The following is a 19,030-nucleotide window of genomic DNA, read 5'->3' on the forward strand; positions in this document are numbered from 1 at the left end:
CGTCTTCCAGGAGAGCCTCCTCGATCCAGAACGTGTTGCTCAGACCAATGCCCAACTCCGAGTACCACTGCTGAGCCCGTTATGCCGTGCAGCGCCCGTGCGCATTTTCCCGCGCTCGCCTGACATCCACCTTTTACCGCTCCCTTACAGACAGGGTATTCACCCGAAGTTTTACATTCTACATATTCTAACACATTGCCTACGTATGGACCAGACGCACAGTTACAATTTTAAACATGCTACAACAGTTTCAACATTTGTTACCTTTCAATTCTATTAGAAAATTGCTTGAAATTTGACATAAACATTAATATTCACATTGAAATTTGTTTACAGTTTTCTTAACACAATGACATGAAACAAAAAAGAGATGAAATCAGAATATCAATTGCACTAATTTATCGAAAATCAGAAGAAAAAATATTATATGTACAATAGTACAGCGTTGGTGTTGTAACAATACGTCTCTGTCGTTGCGCAGTAACACTCCGATGTCGTTGGGGCTGGAGTAGCTGTACGGGGTACTCGTAGCTGACGCGGTCAAATGCCTTGCAAAAGTCGATAAACAGCCATGCGAGATTCATGTTAGTAACTGACGCTGTGGCTATTACATATCTATATTCCTAAAGGGGCGTCATAATAGTGCGACCATGATTGATGGTTGTTAATCACTTGCTTCATTAATTGAGACAATCTGCTGCTGAGTGCTCTGGCAAAGGTTTTGTAATCAAAATTGAGTAAAGTAATCGGTCGGAAGTTATCTAAGGAAGCCGGCCGCGGTGGCCGTGCGGTTCTAGGCGCTGCAGCCCGGAACCGCGGGACTGCTACGGTCGCAGGTTTGAATCCTGCCTCGGGCATGGATGTGTGTGATGTCCTTAGGTTAGTTAGGTTTAAGTAGTTCTAAGTTCTAGGGGACTGATTACCTAAGATGTTAAGTCCCATAGCGCCCAGAGCCATTTTTTTCGTTATATAAGGTTTTTCGGTGTTTGCTTTTTGGTATCAATACAATTCGATCTTCCTTCATTTCGGCCGGCACGTCACTCCCTAGCATCACTTCAATGAGGACATCTGTAAATGCGTGTGCGATTATGAGCCAGAAACGCACATAAAATTCCCTTGGCAATTCACCAGGGCCTGGGGATTTATTCGATGGTGAGGCAGAAATCAGTTCAAGGTCTTCGTCTGGAGCAAAATCGTGTACGACCGCCGAGTTCTCAGCAGGCGTGACCACGGGGGGCAGAGTACGCACGATCTCGCCACCGACATCACCATGTGTCTCGCATTGCGAGTACAGATTCGTGAAGTACCGGTAACTGCAGTAAGAATATCACTCTGTCGGGTCAAACGGAGTCCATCATCTGTGTCCAGCTCCCCGATAAAAGCTCGCTTGCGATTGGCACGATGTTTTATGAGGTGATACAGCGATGCAAGTTTGTCCTATTGAAGCGTTTTTGCTTTAGATCTGATATTCAGTCCTTCAAGCTGCGTTCGCTTTATGACAATAAGCTTCGCCTTCATTTGTTTGATGGTCGCCAGCTGCTTGTTGGTTGGCGACATAGACGCATACAACTCTCGCAGAACTGTCGCAAAAATCAATCGTGCATTTGACATCTTGTGCCCGTTGCCAACTGTGGGTTTTTAATGTTAATCGCATTTTCCGTTTGACCACAACATTCCACCAGGCTATCTTGCTGGGATATCTACAGCATTGCTTGAGACAATCCGCCCATGTCGTGGAGATGACATCTCGTAGCGCGGCATCGGCGAGAGTAGAAACATTTCGGCTCCACGGAATTCTATGCCATTTAGTATGCTGTTTGGCCAGATTTATGCTGACACAGAGGGTGCAGTGGTCAGAGAAACTAGCCGGAATGACATCGGCGTCCAGAACATGTTGGCAAATGTTCTCAGAGTTGTACAAACGATCTAGACGGCTATATGCAGTGGAGGTCAGGTACGTGTACTTTACTAGGGTAGGAAATTTTAGATCTCACGCATCCTTCAGCTGCAGGTGATGCACCAGATCATGTACTTCCCTACAGTAATTAAGTTAGCTCTTTCTGATTTTAGAGTCGTCTCAGATGGAGCATAGATATTGACGATGGTGACACCAAAAATTAGGCAAGCTATGCCTCTACCGGAGCCCAAAATTGCTCACTAGGATTCCGTCTCGTGATAGAATGGCCGTACCTGTATCCTCGTCCGGCGCAATGTTTACGATTGTTGCAACTCCTGATACATGAAAACTTAAGATAGACACTCTAACATTCTGCGTGGTGTCTGTTTGTTCTAAGTCGCGTCTCCCTACCACTTTCGCGCAACGACGCTCTGAGCGTGATTTTTAGGGAATTGACTAGTTTGAACCTGGGACCTGTTGCTGGTAAGGAGACGCCAGACTACACATGACATGTAGAGTTCAGAAGGGTTCAGTGAGACTAGCGATGATATAATCAAATACTTAATGATTTCAGCGTCAGCTCCACTGCATTCCCTGTAAAGGAATCTTAATACTAACTAAATTTAGTAGAAGGGGTTCAAGGCTCTCCTATTTTTAGTTAGCTGGTAATTTAACTTCGAAAAAGCAGTTAAGTTTACCATTGGAAATTTTATTCTACTCACAAAACATTGTTTATAAATTGCAGTATTGATAAAAGGAAATATTATAATACAGGATGATAAAAACCAACTTCGTCCAACAAAAATGTGAACGAATATTCCCTGAATGGGTTTCCAAGTCCTATAATGGATCGAAGGATAACCTATGCCATATCACATCTATAATCTGGGTTTAAATTAAGTTTCATAAAAGAGACAACTTCCAAAAATGGTTTACAGTGACCCTCAATCATCTTTAATTACTTATTTAACTTGTCGTAAATTACAGTGGCTGATGTGGCTTCTCAATAACTATATAACAGAAAAATCATCGCATTTTAGATTTTAACTTCAAGTAGCAAACGTGAATACCATGAAGTTTAATTGACGATCGACACTAGTATTACATAAAAAGGGGATGTAACAGATGCGACTTCTGCAGTTCTGAGTGAAGCCTTATGCGCTCTTATGCGGCATCGCGTGCGTTCATTACCTTGTCGGTGGTTAGGCAGCGTCACGGGCGGCTGGCGGCGCAGCTCCACACACCTCGCCACCACGGTAGGAACTCTCCCGAACTTATCCTTACTGCTGGTTACCGAAGTTGGTTTAAGAAAAAGGTATCTGGCTGTGTTTTCAACTGACCAGTTAGCATCTCAATGTTAACCTTAAGCTCCGCCTACAAATATTCTGTCTATCCAGTGAGAAACGTTATACTTTTTGTGGTGGGGCAATGTTTTTAATGTTTGCTACGTAACTGAGACGCGTATAGTCTCACGCTAAAACTTGCAGCTGGTGTGGCCCATTTACTGTAAGATCTATACTGTCCTTCTGGAGGGCTCTTTTAACATGGGCTGGGGGATGGACCTCTTGGCGGTCGGCTGGCGATGTGGGTGTCCTATTGTCCCGCTCTTATCGTAGGGCCTTCTAGCCTACATGGCTCTACTCTCGGCTTCTGTTCTCGTTTCTCCCTTCGGAACTGCGTCTGTTTCACGGTGGGAACGTATGACATGCATTTAGATGTTCTTGTGTTAGTCTGTGGTATTCCATTTGCTCACTCGTTGATCGTATTACTTTGGTTAATTTAATGTCAGCATTTATTTGGAGCTATGTGACATATTGCCGGATTTGCTATCATGACAGGGTTTTCATGGAAGGTGTTGGATTTGCCTGACACCTTACAACACTTCCTGTAACAGAACTATATCAGCTTCGGACTCATAGCTAAACTGCCGTAGCATTGCTAATTTTAGATCTGTCCTAACCCTATTACTGTTCAGGGACAAAAACTTATAAGCTTTTTGTTTATTAAACTGCCCAGCCAAGTCAATATCAATCGCCTTCATACTGCGATACACAGGTACACTGCGCCGCCAGCGACGACGGTAACCACGTCGCAGAGGCATTGCTGTGGCACGTTAACACAAGTGAACGTAGCAAGCCAACGCCCAGCGAGACACCCAGAGCTATGCGTCCGCACTCCTCGACGTTCGCAGAGCGAATGAAGCTCCGTGCTGCGGCTCAGCTGGACCCCAGTAGCGCTTATCGCACCAGAACTTCCGGTCGCCACGCGCTAGCACAGCGCCAGCGCGCCTTATCAGTCCCGACTGGCGCGACCGGAAGTGAATTATAGTGCAACACGGGCCTAGTAATACTAGGGCCCGTGTTGCCCGGCAGCCTCGTCCAGCGGCTAAGTCCCGCAACACGTGTGGGTATTGGGAAGTGTTGGAAGCCCAGCCGATCTCACTGTCGGATTCCGAACCTACATCCGCAGGTTTTGTACCAGTTTTCGCGCAGACTTTACTTTTTGACTTACTTCTAGCCACAGAGTCATTTCGTTTAACTTTATTTTGCCGTCGTAGAGTCGTCCGAAGTGTCATAGAAGACGGCGGAGCGACTCATGGCTGTAAGCAGTATGTGAAAGTCCTTGTTTCGGAACGGGTGACGGCAAGTCCGAAGGAGCGTCTTTAGTAGGCTCAATGTGTTTGTTTGGAGCAGCACTGGCTGTTTGTATACAGCTTTCCGGTTCCTCGCGTTGTTTGGAAGCAGTTCCGAGGTGGTGGGTGTCTATGTTATGCTCTACACCGCGTGCATCATCCTCTGTGTTTACGATTGTCAGTTGACTGACTTCCGCCTCTTGTATGTTGACACCTATGGCGAGTGGAGAAGCGGCATCGCAATGGATTGCTGTAAACACTAGACTGCACTCGTATTGACAGTTTCTGCGACGGGAGTTTCGATGTGAATTTGGCGGTTCGTAACTGAGCCGTCCGACATATGCGTGTCCTGTGTGGAGGCCCGCGTCTCCGCGTTATCGGTCTGATTTTTTACGGCCTGCTCACCGGAGCCACTACCGGCACTAGTACGGCGCCGTTCGTTACCGAGAGATAATGGGACGCCTGCGGCTAAGGGGGGACTGGTCACGGTTTCTGAGGTAAGGGTGGGAAGGTGCGTTTCCCGAGATCGTTGTCCTCGGACACAGACGCACTTGGTTGCAAGTCAATCACAGAAAGCGTCTGATTTTAAGTTACGACATCAGCTAATGATAACCTCGGTCGTTGTTGCAGATTGTTTCGAAGTACGAAAACGCGCCTCATAAATGGCCACTCTTGTTACAGATAAAACAAGTGTCTACTTGTCCATCGTAAATGACATGAGCCTTAAAAAACCTTAAAAAATAACCGCAAACCATTATATAGGACGAGATATTTACTTTAATGGCCATGTCAACTGAGCGAACACCACTATAACATTGGAGTTTGTGACGACTCGACCATTTTTCATTTCTAATCTGTCGGATGACACCGTATTTGGCAAGGACATCTCTAAGAAAACAGTTCTCAACCTCAGGTGGCAAATTGAACACTCGCACTTGTTTATATTCGATGTAAGCGTTAGTAATTGAAGCGGTACTCACCGACTGATCACGATGTCGGAACTCTGCTTTCCCACCAGTATTCACCAAAATTTTCTCCAGTTGTATCTGATCTAAAAACTTCACAAAGAAACAGTATTTCGCCATGTCATAATATGCTGTGTGGACCTGGTCGGACGTGATGCCGATAATATCTACTATCCAGTCATGGATTTCTAGAGAACTCGGTTGCACATTCCTGGAAGATTTCTCAAATGCAAAACACAGGGTATTCTTACGGGATACACTGGGAACCATAACTGCGCTATATGAGCGGCTGAGACCGCTGTGAGTTAATTAATACGCGTGTGTACGACTGTATTGAAGAAACACTGAGAACATCACAGGTTACAATCCAAGAATTTCTATAAATAAGACTTGCAGCGCTACGACTACGACGAAGTACCGGCACTTCCGGTCGCTGTCACGTCCCAAGCGGAACTGTCACTAGGCTACACGAGCACACGTCATGTCCAGACAAAAACAGGGGAGAACTTTTAATTGAAAGTCGTCTGCCCGTTATCAGAAGATAAATGCTTGCATGTCCGAAGGAACACTGCATTGTACTTCTGAACGTCACAGGCACTGCAATATCATAAATCCCGTAAAGGCAGTTTTGAAAAAGAACGTGCTCGTTTTTCATACAGATCAACATTAGATCTAATTATGAATTCCGCCTCTAATATCCTCGTCATTTAAGCTTCACCCATACCCCGATACTCCGACCTACATTTCATGAGTATTACGGGTCGAAAATTTGGTTAAAGGCAATCGGAATTAATTTAATTTGAGGGCAGAGTTCACATACAGGTAAAAAGGAGACCATTGGGCTAGTACCAACAACATTTCTCTCTTTTTAATTTAGATATAATATGATCATTATTCATTTTAATTGAAAAAGTCGATAGCGATCACGAGCTAAATACATAAATACAGTCACTGTTTATTACCATGCGTTTGAATCCTAACAGTTTCATTTCGCTCTCATACTCATCACTGTTTTTTGCACTATGGCAAGTATCGTTCTGAATTGTTCTCCATGAAAACCACGAAAATTTAGTCTAAACATCGTATGTGAAAATTACTGTTTCTTATTATTCACACGCGGTTGATGACTTTAAGCACTTGAGCCACTATTGAATCAGAACAGTATTTCCTTAAAAACCTGATCACCCAATTACTAATTAATATTCATGTTCTCATGACGTTCCCTCGGCTGTATTCATCACCTATATTAATCTCACATTTCATGTTCAGTACTATTCCGTGTAATACCTTTGCTCAAATTTCTAACTGCCTCCACCCGACTCCAACGACTCACTCGCATGTAACCACACGAGCAATCGAATCAAAAACCTTCCATTGAAAACACTACAGTTGTTACAGAACTGTTATAGCTACTGTCCGTCAGGTTACCAGAAAATATGGCCTTCGTAAATATGGTACATTTTCAGTTAACAATGGGAAGGTAAACCTCTACCTTCTTCCCTTAGCCTATCGCAGCGACAACAAACAAAAATTTAGGTGAGGCACTATAATCCTATCTGGTATCGTTCTGTTTCAGCAGACACAGTGTCTTTCTGAAATGACTGCGATTTCGCACATTACCCTGTAGACTTCTTGAGTATTTTTGCGGGGCGATAATACGTCTTCTTTGCGTTTACAGGTCTGCACTAAAAGTGGATTGATTTCGCACATTACCCTGTAGACTTCTTGAGAATTTTTGCGAGGCGATAATACGTCTTCTTTGCGTTTACAGATCTGCACTAAAAGTGGATTACGTAGATATTCAGTGAAAATAAAACTGCTAGAATGTGTCTTTGGCTCTATATCTGGAATACACTATCGAAATTCTTTCTATAAATTCGTGGAAGAGACTCTTACTTTAAAAGTGGTTTCTTGCATACTTTAAGGGCAAATCAACTCCAGTGCTATCATAAGCTAGCTATCCGTGGTGATTTACCAACATGCAAGTAACTGTAGTACATCTATCAGTATATACGTCCAGTAGGTTAACTAAATACATATACATGTACAATATAGTATAGTTTACAGTCTGCTTGTGAATCACCGTAACTATTCTTTTAAACAGGGAAACCGCGGTGGTTATGGTTGTAGCCATCTTTGTGAGCATGCTGGTCTTCACATTCACGCTGCCCCTAAGAAACCAAGCTGTCGTCTATGGCGTCCTTTGGTTCATGGGGTAAGTACATTTAAGACTTTTACACTGCGAGACACTGAGTTTATTTGTAATCTCACCTTAAATTTCATTTATGGAAATTTCCACTATAGCGCACTTGCTAATATTTCGACAATATTGTTACTTTATTATAAACAAATTTTAAGTCACTACTGTGCACAATTACGCATTGTCATCTTACGTCCACACTTGGGTGATCTTGTCTGGCTGAAACGTGTCCCAGCAGCGTTGTGTACTGATACTACAATTTCACAGAGAGAGTACCCAAACTTCTAAAATCAAACTTAGCAGAGGTCCTAAACTGAGTACATTGAGATGAGGAACTAATTTTCGGAAACGAATATTTATATTTTATTGAAATAAACACCCTTCACCTTTTAGCAACAGCTTAAGGTCCTAGCAACTGTTCAAAGTGGCGGCCGCTGTTCTGATACATACACTACAAAACGACACATAAAATTTCGCCACAGTTTCTGAGATACCCTACTTCTGTGATGTCAAATGAGATAGAAAGGACGAAAATTATCAACCGGTTCCTACTGAGGTTTCATTCACTAACGATTTCATGGAACCCAACAAGAAAAAATTCATAGGAATGAGTGTCGGCCATCTCGCCTTTCAATTCAATGATGATGGTACGCTGTTCAGGTGCTCGCAGGTGTTAACACGGAAGTAGAATGGTGTTGCAAAAACGTCCTTTTGCGGCCAACAAGTGATAAAGTCTCCAACAACTGTGGTAGCTCGAATGAGCACCAGGTAAATTGCACTATTAGACCGGAGTGACAGCAGATAAGATCCTATTAGTTAATCTGACACGATTACGGCCTAGTGTTTCCTCCTCGGAGCCCGAAATGACAAGTCGCAATAGCATTACGTACACCATGCCAACATGCATGGATTTAGAAAACATCGATCATGTGAAACTGTATATGCGCATTTCTCACATGACATTCGGAAAGTCATGGATCAGGGAAGTCAGGTAGACGTAGTATTTCTCCATTTCCGAAAAGCATTTGACTCAGTGCCTAATCTACGCTTATTATCAAAAGTACGAGTGTATGAGATATCAACCAAAATTTGTGTCTGGATTGAGAATTTCTTGTCAGGGAGGACACAGCATGTTATCTTGAATAGGAAGTCATCTATAGGCGTAGAAGCAACTTCTGGTGTGCCCCAGAGAAGTTTGTTGGGACCCTTGATGATCATGTTGTATATTAATGACCTTGCACAAATTATTAATAGTAATCTCTGACTTTTCGCTTATGATGCAGGTGTCTATAATAAAGTACTGCCAGAAAAAAAGCTCCACAAATATTCAGTCAGATCTAGATAAGGTTTCAAACTGGTGCAAAGGTTGGCAATTTGCTTTAAATGTTGTGAAATATAAAACTTTTGCTCTTCACAAAGGGAGACATCGTAGCATCCTATGACTACAATATTACTGAGTCACAGTTAGAACCGGTTAGGTAATACAAATACGTTTAACAACTTTTAGGTGTAGGGAATGGAACGATCAGATACGGTCAGTCGTAAATAAAGCAGGTGGCAGACTTCGGTTCATTGGTAGAGTCCTCGGGAAATTTAATCAGTCTACAAAGGATATTACTTCAAAACACTCGTGTGACTCATCCTAGCTTATGGTTCAAGTGTGTGGGACCCATACCAAATAGGACTAACAGGGATTATTGAACGAGTACAAAGAAGGGCGGCACGAATGATCACAAGTTTTAATGATCCACGGTAGAGCCTCACGAAAATGTTGAAAAACTTGAATTGGCAGATTATTGAAGATACACACATATTATTCCGTGAAAATCTACTTCAAAAATTTCAGGAATCAGTATTAAAAGGAGAGTCTAGAGATGATCTTGAGCCCCTTACATATGGCTCCCATAGGGACCTTGAAGACAAAATTAGGCTAATTACATCTCACACAGAGGCATTTAAGCAATCATTCTTCTCGCGCTCCATACACGATTGGAACGGGAACATGGGGTACCATACTACGTACCCGCTGCCACGCACATCAAAGAGATTTACATAATATGCATGTAGAAGCAGATGTGGAGTCCTACTGGGCCACACTCAAGTTCATCTCCGGAAACGGACCTTCAGTTCGAGTACAGAATGTAGCGTCCAGTTCCTGATAATCCATTGGCTCTAGAAACACAAAGAATTGTCCATGGTCATCAGTCCGTCTGGTATAAAAGTTAAGCTTAGTTTGATTCAAAAGATCAGTGGACTGAGCTTTGGCACAAATACGTCGCCTAATATGTAAGTCTAAATACATTCTGCGAGCCATGGTACAGAGTATGACAGAGGTTACTTGGTAACAATATTAGCCACTCTGTGTATAGTTCGATTCGTGTACGGAGGGAGGGAAAAATGACTGTGTGTGTGTGTGTGTGTGTGTGTGTGTGTGTGTGTGTGTCATAGCATGCGCCCTTCCCCTTTCTCTCTCTCTCTCTCTCTCTCTCTCTCTCACACACACACACACACTGTGTTCTCAGCATCTCTACGTAGCATTTATGGTGGAAGCAATTGAATTGATGCACAACTACTCCAATCACAAGCCAAAAGGGTTTAGCGAGAACAATAGCACCCTTCCTTCGTGCAGGATGGGGCGAATAAAAGTGTCCCGGACGAGTGGATATGATTGGACGTGAATGTACGCATATAACCACACCCCGTGACGCGCACACCACGTGTACGCTAGTTACGTGATTCACACCGGTTCAGAACGTAGTGCATGCTGTGTCAGTGTGAGTGAAACAGTGCAAAGGGGACGATGGTACTCACAGTAGATTAAGGGGTGTTCGTTGGGGAAGGTTACGTGACAACAGACCGGTGGAAACGGTGTGGTCGGTTGTTTGCTGAGAAGTTCAATGATATTAAAGGTCAAAGAGTGTCATGCAACGCTTAGACCGGAAATGGCGTCAGACATAATTTGTTTTGAACAAGTCAATAAAACATTCCGAAATGTGCCTGCATGCCAGAAAATGTGTCTGCAGTTCACCAGAAAATGCTTCAGATTTCTACCAAATCAACCCGACGCCTGCCGCAAGAGACCGGCATATCACGGCGAGTATGCGGACGAATAGTCCACCTGGACTTGTTCTCAAGGCCACTTATTTGTCCCACCCTGTGTATATGCTATACCGAATGTTACAGTGTCAGCTCGGCGTCTATGAATGCCTTTGGCACATTTCGTGAAGTATACTTCGTGTAGATGTCAACGACTGGTGCAGTACACCAAACCATTAGCATTAGGGTGTTGTAAACAGTTTCATTAACCGATGCACATCATGTCCTAGAATCTTGCCAATAAGTGTAACTCTTACCAACCAGGAAAGTACTTGGGCTAGAACAAACACAAATACACCAAAATCGTGTGAGAAATAATTTAAAGGTCTCTTATGGCACTAGTGATACTCCCGCATCTGCAAAACACTGCAGTCGTCCGTTAGAAGCCTCTGCGTATGCCATGCCGCATTGCACACTGACGTGCCGGTACGCCAGTCGGGACCAGTAGGGACGGTGCAGTGTGCCTCTGAAGTTGCGTTTTGTGACATTATTTGTGTATTGAAGCGTCAGATGGCTCGGCGATTGGTAATCAATCCTGCTAATGTATTGCGATTGATTGAGATGAAGTTACGAAGAACCCTTCTTCGTGAAGATGGTATTGGTGTAGAAGACGAATAATTCGCATGATTTCTGGTATCTATTATAGTGCAGAAATATAAGCATAAGTTAGAAACAGATACTATAGTAACACTAACACATAATTATGATGATAGGGATGATAATGACGAACAATTCATTGCAAAAAAAATGGTTCAAATGGTTCTGAGCACTATGGGACTTAACTTCTAAGGTCATCAGTCCCCTAGAACTTAGAACTACTTAAACCTAACTAACCTAAGGACATCACACACATCCATGCCCGAGGCAGGATTCGAACCTGCGACCGCAGCGGCCGCGTGGTTCCAGACTGTAGCGCCTTTAACCGCTTGGCCACCAAGGCCGGCAACTCATTGCAAACGGTAGTGCTACGGCAAGTGCGGGAAGAGGCGATGTAAGCAGTGACAGAGAATATCAACCGTCTCCTAAGAAGAAGGTTAAATTTGCAAGGATCATCACGGCGTTTGATGACAACACACTGGAGAACATGTGCGATGATTATTACGTAAGAGGTTTCGACACATACGACAAGCTTCTGAAAAGATACGCTAAACTGAAGTCTAAAAGGAATAGTAAAAACATACTGGATTACGTGGCAAAGAAAAGAGAAGGAAATACAGTTTTAAAAGGAAATAATACACTGCTGTTCAAGACCATCAAGGAGCGTGTAATGGCGAAATTCGATGAAGCGCGAGAATGCGGTTCCGCCGTTCATTATTGGCATTTACAACATTGGGCATTGGACGTAGCCAGAAATCTCGGGTGTACAAACTTTACAGCTTCACTTGGATTTATTACTAATTTGAAAAAGGAGTTTAGGATAACATCACGCCGTATCACTATGCTCCAAGCACGAAAAGATAAGGATGACGAAGAACAGCTGATTGAAAGAGCTCAAACATTTGTTGCTGACGTCAGTGAGCATATCACGAGAGAAAACATCGATATTAGTTCTGTATGGAACTGTGATCAGAGTCAGTTCAACTATGAACTTTCTTGTGACAGAACACTATCCATGAAAGGGGAGAGAAACACTGTCGCGATGTTGCAATCAGTTAACTGTGCAACACATAGTTACACGATAGATGTTGCTTTATCAATGGACGGAAGATTGGCAGACAAACTCTATATTTGCTTCCAAGAATCCAGTGGAAAGTTTGGACCCCGCGTGTCAAGGGAAATAGAAACGCGGTGCCCTCCAAATGTCGTCGTCGATGCAAGTGTGAGTGGGAAGATGACGAAACAACATCTGAAGACGTTTTTTCTGTCAGTTTTGAATCCACATTTGTCGAGAAAGCCATTAGTACTCTGTGACTCCTGGTCTGGACATAAGGATGAACGAGTACTACTGGAAGCATCTGGCGGAAAACATGTAGATTTAAAAATCATTCCGCCTAAAACTACGAGATATGCACAACCTCTGGATGTGTATTTCTTCAGGCAATATAAAATATATGCCAAGAGAATAACACACTTGATTAAACTACGTTCCAGTAATATGCAGCCGAAATTGCACGACAGATTCTTTATCATGAATATGCATTCTGTCATTTACAATTAGTTATCTGCGGGAGTATACAGACCAATGCTTCGTTGTGCGTGGCAAACGCTGGCTACGATATTGGTGAACCAGTGAACAACTTCAAAAGTGTCATTGGCGTGGCGTTCAACACTGATATAGAATGTGCAAATACGCCATGCGACCAAATTGCATTTCTTCACTGTGCGTTTTGCAGTCATTCGTATTGCTCGGAGCATTTTATTGACATTCCGCATTTACATTTATAGTTAAGATTGCTGCATTGCGTATGGCGTCTACAATTACATCTACAGTGATATCTAGAGCATGACTGCAGAGTTTTGCAGAAAAACGACACCCACCAGCACATTCAGAGGTACATAATGGTCCTGTAACCAAACGTTCATACAGATCTGTTTGTTCGAGCCCAAGTACTTTCCTGGTAAGTCTAACTCTTACATACTTTTTCCGCCCTACTGATTCTACCTGTTCATATTGCTGCGTACTATTAACCCTAAATATTTAGACGATGTGGTACGCCGTAGAAGTTTACCACTAATGGTATAATCCGTCACTATCAAAGTCTTCTCTTGTTTATGCGCATTAGGATGCAGTCATCGACACTTAAAGTTATCGAACATTCGTTTCACCAAGTGTAATTCGTTTTGCATTTTAATACAACTATACTCTCCCTGGATACTGTATCCTCACCAGTAAATAAAGGCGCCACCACTACTGGTTGACTCGACTGTAAGTGTCACGTCAGTGGTAGGTCTTGGGCTCTGTACATGAGAAGAAGGCAAAAGGAAGAATTTTGTGTCCATTCCCCAAATCAACACGTTTGAGGTGCTGTTTCCCACTGAAACTGAAACTGAGGCGTTGCGGCACACTTCGTCTCTTGGGGGGCCTGCTGTGTCCCATGTCTGGGGAAACCAAGAGCAAAAAGATTTCGTCAGTTAATCCTCGACACTCTGAACGTAAGGAAAATAATGGTCTCTTAGAAAAATGACAGAAAGGGATAAGAAGGTTCACCATGTGCGATCAGTTTTATTTGTCCGAGGGCTTCATTTAACATGTTGAAACGGCATTTTCAGCTGCCACTATGAGAACAGTATGTAACGTGCCGCAGATTTTAGAGCACAATGGAACAAATTATACATGTTGTCTGGGCTCTGAGGTCATACCTGAATTATTTCAGTTACATAAAAGATTCAGAAAGCCTGCCTTGCTCACGGAATTCTAACGAAGCTCATAATCTGCATCGTTGTTCCAGAACTGATTGTGCGCCCTGATTCTGAGTCGATTGGTAGGCTTGAACTAGAGGTTTGCAAAATAAGGGGTGAGAAAATTAGGGTTCTCCTAGCTGAATGTTTGAGGGGTGCATACAATGTTTCGAGCCCAGATAGTGGTAGCTGCAGGTGACACCGAAGTGGTGATGTAGGACTCAAAGAAATATCCCACACAGATCAAACATTTAAAATCTTAGTGATCAACTGTCGAAGCGTTGGCGACAAAATGCCAGGTTTGCAGCGCTCCTAGAAATCACATTATTATGGGTACAGACAGCTGGCTAAAACACTAAATTGAGAGTAGTGATATTTGTAGGGGGAATCTGAGTGTATACTGAAAAGACAGTTTTGTGGAAAATGGAAATTGCGTATTTGCTGTAGTAGACAATAAACTCAAATCTAACGAGATAAACATTGAAGTTTCATCCGAGACAGTTTAAGCAAGAGTCAATATTAAGGGTGGACAAAGGCGTATAATTCGGTCATTCTATCGACAGCTCGACTCAATTTCAGATGTAAATTTTAAAGAAAACCTCATCTCACTAAAACAAATGTTCTCCAATAATACTGCATAATTAGAGGAGACGTTAGTCATATAACAGTCGATTGGGGTAATTATAATATCGTTTAACTGGTGGGCGTGACAAACCATCTTGTAAACAAATATTAATTGACTTCTCAGAAAATTACTAAGAACAAATAGTTTGGAATCCCACTCTTAAGGGTAATATAGTAGATCAAATGGCAACACACAGAACTGAACTCTTTGAGAAAGTCCACACTGAAAGTGCTTTCAGTGACCATGGGGCAGTAGTAGCAACAATGATAACGAAAGTGCAAACAGCCACTAAAGCCAGTAGAAAGATATACATATTCAGTAAACGAGATAAGGAGGCAGTAGCCATATGGTCACCCCTGCCTGCATGCATCCAACCAGTGCATTACCATCACATAAACTACGGCTCAAATACAGGAATGCCGTTGCGTCACCCATCTGTGCGTCACCCCTCTGTGCCCATAGGCACCCAGCTATCCGCAGGCGCGCAGGATTAGACGAGCGGTCTAAGGCGGTGCGGTCATCGACTGTGCGGCTGGTCCCGGCGGAGGTTCGAGTCTTCCCTCGGGCATGGATGTGTGTGTTTGTCCTTAGGATAATTTAGGTTAAATAGTGTGTAAGCTTAGGTACTGATGACCTTAGCAGTTAAGTCCCATAAGATTTCACACACATTTGAACATTTTTACCCGCAGGCGGGCACTCAAGCTGGAAGAGCCAAGTCTAATTGGCCATATACTAGAATCAAAGTCCCCTCCGGTCATCCAGATTTCCCCCGTGATTTCCATTAACAGTTAAGTTTAATTCCAGAACAGTTCCTTTGAAATGGACATGACCAGTTTTCTTCCTCATCTTTGTCCTACATGAGTTTGTGCTTCACCTACAGTGTTCTCATCGTCCAGACGATGTTAATCCTCAGTCTTCCATCCTTTACGTTATACAGATTGTCAAAGCAAAACAGCCTCCGTAACACAAATATATTCAACTGAGAATCTTGTCCACACTTATTAGGACCTGGATCACCAACTGTTAGTTAAGACTGTGCCGCTAATGATTAAACATTCGACAAGACGTTTCTTATAGACCTTAATTCTTTTTGCGGATGGGGTGTTTTGGAGAAGCATATGTTGGAGATGCAGTGTGTTCTGTTGACAGGATGAGTGCTGGCGGCTACTTCCCGGTGAGTATGGAGTTCGTGGCCGAACTGACGTACCCAGAGCCCGAGAGCACTGCCGAGGCCTTTCTCATGGCGGTGATGATGGGCACCAGCTCCGTTGGCACTGTGCTCTACGGCTGGATGGTCAACGTCACCGGCGACCTGTGGGCAAACGTGATGCTCAACGTGATCATGTTCTCCGCCATCGTGGTCACCGCCTTGATTAAACCTGACCTGCGCCGCTTCAAGATGTCGCTGGCAACCAACGCTCCCGAGGCGGTGCACATGCTGGCGACCGTGGGTGACTCCCGCAAGAACAGCGTCAAAAGTGACGCCCATCACTGACACCTGCCACGTGGGGACACCTGGCGGTGCAAAAGTAGTTGGTCCTTGTCGCAGGCAGCACATTCTAGACTGGAAAAACGTGAGAAGAATAGAAATGATGGAGGCTAACGTTTGCGCCGAATGAAGTCAGTTTGTATTGCGTGCACTGCAACCGAAGACTTTGTAGTGTTCGGGCCTACAGAGTGACACATATGTGAAGGGAACATTTTCCCCGTTTCTGGCTCAGATTGTAAATGGCACCTGCAGGCGGGTGTCTGAATACATGTGTTACTAGACACAACAGGAGTTCGCAACAGATTCGTGTCTATACGATGTGAATCTGCACTGTTTACTTAGTGACGTGACATTTCGAGTTAACCTCAATTTCGATGTAGTAACTGACATAAAGACAGTACTGTATCTAGTACTGCCTCTTCTTCTGTTGCAATCGACACAAAAATAAATAATGCTGTTTTATTTACAAGAGAAGACAAATTATTTTAATTGTAAAAGTCATATGTAATTTCATGAAAAATTCCTTAATGAGAACAAGGTAAGCGCCAAGAAATAGAAATGTACTTTCTCAGTCACTACATTATGTTCGAGATCGGAAACTAATTATATGCAAATTGTTTCCATCATCTTTGTCTTTTACTGTATCTATTACATATTGTACTGGTACACATCAGCAAACATTAATATCTATATACTCTAGCACCGTTTTGGGCTATGTTAGTTAGCTAGCTAGGTGGCATAGTGGTTAAGAAACGCAGTTCAGATCCTCGATCGGCCGTCCAACTTATCATTTGCGTGTTTTTCCACAAGTTCTTGATGCTAATACCAGAATGGGGACTCAAACTTTCTCCAAAGTTGTTAAGTTCTAGTTTGTTGTGCTATGTCTCTAATGACCACGTCGCCGACGAGACGGTAAACCCCAGTCTTACATCATTTTATGTACAGGTGGTGTGATCCTTCCTTCTGATTTAAAGTAAAAAAATGTATCATGGTACATAAGTCTCGTAGTCTGTATCTGAAACTGTTTACTTGCAAAAATACACGCATCGTGCACATGAATCTTTATTAACGTGAAGGATGACCACAGCGCTGCAGTAGGTGTTGCCCTTCCAAGAATTGTGTGCCCTTCTGCTGTCCGACATGTAAAGTGACTTAGCCAGTCAGTTATAGTGGGACCTACTAGTTGACATGGAATCTGAACTACGATACTATTTGACATTTTTCATCTCCTGAAAGGTTCACCATAATTAAAGCCATTTTAAGCAGAAGAAAAATGCTAGAAATCACTATATCTATTGTGGATACCGAACTGCAACTGTGATTTAAATTGGCAAGTTTTGTGGGTATAGTACGTATTATTTTAATAACATTTATTGTAGTGTACTAACATTTAGTTTCCAAGCCACTATAGGCTCATCTTCAGATGGAGGTGTTAGAGGAACATTGTCTGGACCACGTGTAGCTAGACTCTATGATCGTAGTGACTGTGATGCCTCATGATGCCTATAACGCTTTCATCCCGATAATGTACATTTTTCAGGTTACACACACACACACACACACACACACACACACTCATACACACACACGCACGCACGCACGCGCGCAAACACAGACACACAAGCGCGCCAGCGAGGACATGCGAATGTACTGTACTATGTAGCTGCACCTGTTTTTTTTTCCTCATTCACAGTAAAAACATACTTTGAGCTTCTCAATCACTTTGCAGCACATAGTCAAACCTGCTGGACAAGGACCGCTAGCGGCTTGAGTCTTATTCTGCTATAATACGTTCTACCAACCTCTTGTGAGCGCTTTGCCTACTATGTGCACTGCACTTCCGTAGAACTTTCTTAACTAACGAAAATCTACCATTCACCATCACATCATTTTTTAAACTATGAGACAAGATTCAGAACTTTGCTACTAATCTTAGAATGAGATATCATCGTATTTTTTCTGTTGTAGGAGAAGGAAGAAGAGATTAGTGTTTAACTTCCTGTCGACAACGAAGTCATTAGAGACGGAGCAGGAGCTCGGATTAGGGAAGGCTGGGGAAGGATATCTGCCGTGCCCTTTCAAAGGAACCACTCCGGGATTTGCCTGAAGCGATTTAGGGAAATCAAGGAAAACCTAAATCTCGATGGCCGGACACTGGTTTGAACTACACGCATACTGTAGAATATGAGCTAGATAAAAACAAATGTATTGTATTTGAGAAAACATGTCTAGCCTTTCAGACAACTTAACATTTTGCATAAAATCCTTTCTGTGATTGAAACAAGCACATCTACTGTGTAGCATGACCGTATCCTTCGACGATCAGCTACATAAAACTGAAGCGTGTCCACGCGCCCAGGCTGTGTCCAACGTACCAAGTATGGTGATTCGACAGAAAAAAGGCTGGGAGCTCTTTTGCAGTACTGTTCTGCAACGTGTCGCATCTTTCTTGAATTTCAGTAAGCGCAAAAATACGACTGCGCGGAAAGAAGCGATGTGATTTTCCTTTAACAGCGTGACAACCAAACATGTTATGAAGCGATATAAGACGGGTAAATTACAGACGAATTTCCCTAACGGCGGTTTGCTGCAGATTTGTTGAACATATTCTCAGTTCGATATAATAAAATTTCATGAGGCCGAGAAGCTTGAGTCCACGAATCAGCAAAGTTTTGGAAAGAATTGCTACGGTGAAACTCAGCTTGCCATTTTCTCACATGACATATGAGTACTACGGATGAAGGAAAACAGGTAGATTCCATGTTTCCAGATTTCCAGAAAGCATTT

The 19,030-nt window shown here is 43.1% G+C and overlaps 1 protein-coding gene across 1 annotated transcript in view; it reads left to right on the forward strand.

The window, feature by feature from the left end:
• Positions 1-16,702, forward strand: part of LOC126184240 (feline leukemia virus subgroup C receptor-related protein 2-like) — an 82,276-nt gene extending 65,574 nt beyond the window's left edge. Inside the window, exons 6-7 of the mRNA XM_049926610.1 lie at positions 7,599-7,709; positions 15,904-16,702. Coding sequence (XP_049782567.1) covers positions 7,599-7,709; positions 15,904-16,249 — 457 coding nt within the window. The 3' untranslated portion in view covers positions 16,250-16,702. The remainder of the gene's footprint in view (positions 1-7,598; positions 7,710-15,903) is intronic.
• The last annotated feature ends 2,328 nt before the right edge of the window (positions 16,703-19,030 follow it).

Source organism: Schistocerca cancellata, chromosome 4, assembly GCF_023864275.1.
Source record: "Schistocerca cancellata isolate TAMUIC-IGC-003103 chromosome 4, iqSchCanc2.1, whole genome shotgun sequence".
In the NCBI taxonomy this organism is placed as follows: Eukaryota; Metazoa; Arthropoda; class Insecta; order Orthoptera; family Acrididae; genus Schistocerca; species Schistocerca cancellata.